The sequence below is a fragment of the Diabrotica undecimpunctata genome, chromosome 7, assembly GCF_040954645.1.
Source record: "Diabrotica undecimpunctata isolate CICGRU chromosome 7, icDiaUnde3, whole genome shotgun sequence".
In the NCBI taxonomy this organism is placed as follows: domain Eukaryota; kingdom Metazoa; phylum Arthropoda; class Insecta; order Coleoptera; family Chrysomelidae; genus Diabrotica; species Diabrotica undecimpunctata.
The window spans coordinates 70,259,709-70,264,413 of record NC_092809.1 but is presented as its reverse complement, the minus strand read 5'-3'; the positions used below and the strand labels follow the sequence as shown (position 1 = coordinate 70,264,413).

The 4,705-nt window shown below is 33.2% G+C and overlaps 1 protein-coding gene across 1 annotated transcript; it reads right to left on the bottom strand.

Moving 5' to 3' along the window:
* Positions 1 to 239: 239 nt before the first annotated feature.
* Positions 240 to 2,416, bottom strand: LOC140446438 (uncharacterized). The gene is made up of 3 exons (XM_072538989.1): positions 2,291 to 2,416; positions 1,113 to 1,512; positions 240 to 595 (listed from the first exon to the last, which is right to left on the bottom strand). The coding sequence occupies exons 1-3, from the start codon at positions 2,414 to 2,416 to the stop codon at positions 240 to 242; spliced, it is 882 nt and encodes a 293-aa protein (XP_072395090.1).
* Between the last annotated feature and the right edge of the window lie 2,289 nt (positions 2,417 to 4,705).

The window sequence follows — 4,705 nt, the reverse complement described above, 5'->3', positions numbered from 1 at the left end:
AAGTGCGTGATTGGTGGCACTTGATGACAATACCATCTCAGTTGGGCCTCTTTAATTTTCTTAATAATTGGTTGGACCTTAAGATGTTCTCTGACTGCCTCATTTCTAATCCTGTCTAACCTGGTTATACCCATTATTCTTCTAAGAAACTTCATTTATATGCTCTGTATTTTCTATTTTAATATATCAGTAAGCGTCCAACTTTCACTACCAAAAGTTAAAATCGGTACAAACATAGTCTAGTATATGGTCACTTTGGCTTTTTCGGATACTTCTTTTTTCGGCAAAAACGTACTTTTAATTGCGTGGTACATCCAAGCAGCACTTTCTATTCTGGAACTTATTTCAGTTCCTCCACTTCCTCTGTTCTCTATGTGTACTCTCAAGTATTTGTAAGTATCGACTTGTTCGAGTGTATTTCCGTTAAGTGTTATCTTCGTTTGTTTTCTATTTTTTCCACATACTATTACTTTCGTCTTCTCATTATTGATCCTCAAATTTCGTTTAATTAGTGCAGCGTTCCATACTTGCAAATTTCGATTGAGTGCTTCTTCATTTATCCCAAATATCACTAGATCGTCTGCGTATGCACACTCTGAGATCCACACTGCTTTTAGATTTCTATGTCTGGCATATAATTTCAATGTTTCTGCTCTAGTTTATTTAATTATGTCATCCAAGACAATATTAAACAGTATGGGGCCTAGGACTTCTCCTTGACGTAGAACCTCATTTACTATGAACTCTTCGGATTCCATATTATCGGTTCTGATTCTGTTCCTTGTATGTCTATATATACTCATAATGGCTTGCCTGAGTTTGATTTTCCCACCTTTCTTTTTTAAACATATGTCAATCACCTTCCTTGGAGTACTATCAAATGCCTTTTATAAGTCTATAAAGGCTTGGTATAACTTAGTGCTTGAGTTCAGTGCGTTTTGTATTAGTTTCTTGATAGTAAAAATGTGATCTTGGATACTTCTCCCTTTTCTAAATCCACTATGTGATTGTTCCATTTTAGAATCAACGTTTTTCTAGTATTCTCTCATATACTTTAGATGGGATGCTCAGTAGTGTTATTCCTCTGTAGTTACTACATTCGCGTCTGTTACCCTTTTTGAAGATGGGTAAAATAACTCTCACTTCCCAATCTTTTGGTATTTGGCACTGACTCCATGCCCTATTACATACTTTTGTTAGCAGTTCAATGCCCCTGTCGCCCATCTTTTTAAGCATTTCTGCTGTGATTTTATCAAATCCAGCCGCCTTACCTTTCTTAAGCTTTTGTATGATTTCTTTTGTTACTGCTATAGTTATTTCGTTTTGAATTTGGTCTTCGTGCTCTGCCTCTTCTGGTTCTTCTGTGATAATGTCTACATCGTTTTGGATATTCAGTAGATCCTCGAAATATTGCTTCCATCTATCTAGGTTGTGGTTATTGTCATGCAGTAAGTGTCCTTCTTTGTCCCTTATTTGCTTTGGTGTTTGTGGAGCCTTTTCGGTTCTTAAATTCTTCAGGGTTTTAAAGAATAACTTTTCGTTAGAGTGGTAGTCTTCTTCGATCTTGTTTCCTAATTCTTCCTAACTTTTCCGTTTCGCTGCTAGTACCATATCTTTGACTTTGATTCTTTGCAGTTTGTATAATTGGAGGTTGTCTGCGGTTTCGTTCCTTAAATAATTTTTCCAAGCTATCTTCTTGGACTACACTTCTGCTTTTATTTTATTGTTCCACCAGTTTGTACACTTTTTGCTTCTGTTATTTCTTGTTATTCCGCATGCTTGTTTACCACCGTTTAGGAGTGCTTCTTTCGGTATTTGTCAATTTTAGTATAAGTCATGTTCAGCGTGCTCTGTTAGGTAGTTTTAACGTAGTTTTCAAACTTGTTTGCTGTTTCCTTGTCTGATAGCTTATGTTACCTGATTACTTCTATAGTTTGTGTATCATGACCTTTACTTATTTTCTTGGTCTCTTTGGTTATTGATTCTTGTCGCACTCCCTGGTCCTGGCTACAACTAGATAGTGGTCACTATAAATTTCAGCTTCTCGTTTTAGTCTTACGTCTTTAATACATTGCCTCAATGATCTATTTACTAACACATAGTCTATGATGGATCTTTTGCCTCTACTTTTGTCTTCTCCTGTATATTTATGTACATCTTTGTATTTAAAAAATGTGTTTATTATTATTAAATTATTTTCTTTACATATATCAATAATACGTTCCCCATTGTTATTTTTTATTTCTTCTCCATATGGTCATAATACATCTTGGGTATGTTCATCTCTTACACACACTCGACCATTTAAATCCTCTAATACTATAGTATTGCCTTCTAAACTATCTATTATTTCTGAGGCCTTATCCCAGAATAGGTCTTTGCTAGCTGCTCTTGCGTCTTCATTTATTCCATACATAACGATAGTCGCCAATAGCTGAATTCCTGCTTTACAATTGGTCAAATTGCAACCATAATTGCAGCTGGTATTGCCCGAAATTGAAACTCAATTCCGGCTTTACGATTGGTCGAATTGCAACGATAATTGCAGCCAATGGTATTGCCCGAAATTGAGCATTGGCTTTCGTGCAAGCTCGAATTAATTTCATATAAGTATATGTACACGACGGCCAAAAACTCGTTCTGGTCTGGACAGGGCTCCGCAGAACCAGCCTTCTTGGCATTAGAGACCTTCTGGTTGATTTAGTTCCCAGAAACTCTGCTTTTTATTGCAGCTAACCGCTATCCTTTTATTTCAGGATTTTTCCAAGTTCTCTAGCGAGGCTTAGTCTAATTTATATTTAAATTGTATTTATTTCAGCTTTTTTTGACTTAGGATATTTCTCGTGAAATATTTTATTTCGAATTAAATTGTATTTTCGACTTGGTACGATTTCATATTTTTCTTCTATTTTCCGGGTATTTTCGACTTAGAAAATTTTGGTAAGATATTTATTTCTGATTTAATAACTTAGGATAATTTGAATTATTTGGTTATTTCTTTCAGGATTTTTCTTAAACGAATAGAATAGTTTCTTATTTGATTTATACGATATTTTCAGGGAATTTTAACTTAGCATAATTTCGTAAATTATTGTTATTTTAATTTCTCTTTCAGATTTTTTTCCAAGTTCATAAACGAACTTACAATAATTTTTCATATTTATTTATTTGGTATTTTTCGACGAATTTAGACTTAGGATAATTTTGTAAAATTATTTCTCTTTCAGATTCTCTAAGTTATTGAACGGATCTTAGAAGAATTTTATAATATTTTTATATTTCTTTCAGCGATTTAGGATAATTTCTGACAAATTATATCTTTTCCTTTAGGAACTTAGGATATTTTTCTAATATTTATTCTCTTTCAGGGACTTTGAAATATTACTAATATTTTATTTCTCTTTTAGGGACTTTGAAATATTTCTAGTATTTTATTTTTCTTTATTGACTTTGAAATAATTTTTGTTATAAAAATAACTTTTCTACATTTAGGTCTCATCGACTTAGGAAATTTTCGATAGTCGAAAACTTCCAATAACTTGCTTTGTCTTGATATTTCGTTACATGTGTTTTTTGATTAGTTCCGAAGTCACCACAACGAACACTTGTATCACGTTTTGGACGAAATCGACTTAGTAGAAATTTCAAAATTTCCAGCCGACCTTGTTGATCCATATTGTATTTCCACCAATTCTTACATTCTTTCCTCTTTCCTTTTCTTCTTGCGCATGTTTTCTGAATTTCTCTCTCTTTATTCGTAGTATCATCATTGATGTATACTTTTCCTTCTTCAACATGTCTTAGTTTAGATTTATTTTTCATAACCTTTACATTCTCTTCATGTTTTACTAATTAAGTCAGACAGGTTTTCTCTCCCAGTTTGTGTGCAATTTTAATTTTAACATCTATCTCAAAATGTGTTTAATGAAGTTGCTCATTCCCTCTTTTAAGACGCTTTGATGGTATGTTTAAATAGCTAGACCACTCATCACTACATTGTTATTTCTTCTTTGTTTTTCCATGAATTCAATATTTTCCTTGACTTTATTTAACTCCTTTTTGATTTCCATATTTTCTTTCTTCAGAAAGAAACTTCTGAAGACTTCATTACTTCTGTTTTGGGTTCTCTTTATTTCTTTAATGTCACTTGCCAGATTATCCATTATGTCTATTAATTTATCCAGTTTTGTCTAATCATGGTTATCTGTTGTTTTGAGTGAAGTCTTGGAGAGTTTTCAACTCTTCGTTGACCTTTCTTCTTCGTTCTCTCTGAACTCTCATCTCTTGTCCTCCTGTTTGTGCCATCATCCGTTGTACCGTCGCTGTCCAGACATGTTTTCCTTTCCAGGTATCTTTCCATTTTCGGCGCCAAACACTGTTTTCCACCTCAATGGTTCAGAGAAAAAAATGCCTATCGTTTCACTGTGATACTGTTATTGATTTTATTCTGTACTCAGAAATTCTTGTCAGTTTGGCAATGTGCTATAAAATCGGACAAGAATTAGATGTAATTACCGGTTCAATTGTTTATACTTCACTAATTATCAGTTAACCTTGTTTATTTGTTTTTAATTCACTCAAATATTTTTTAATGTTTTACGGCCAATCCTTATCATTGTCATTAACGTATTATATTAATTATACACATCGGCTTATTGTACTAAATTATTTTTCGCTGTAACTCTCGAATTTTCGGGATTATCAC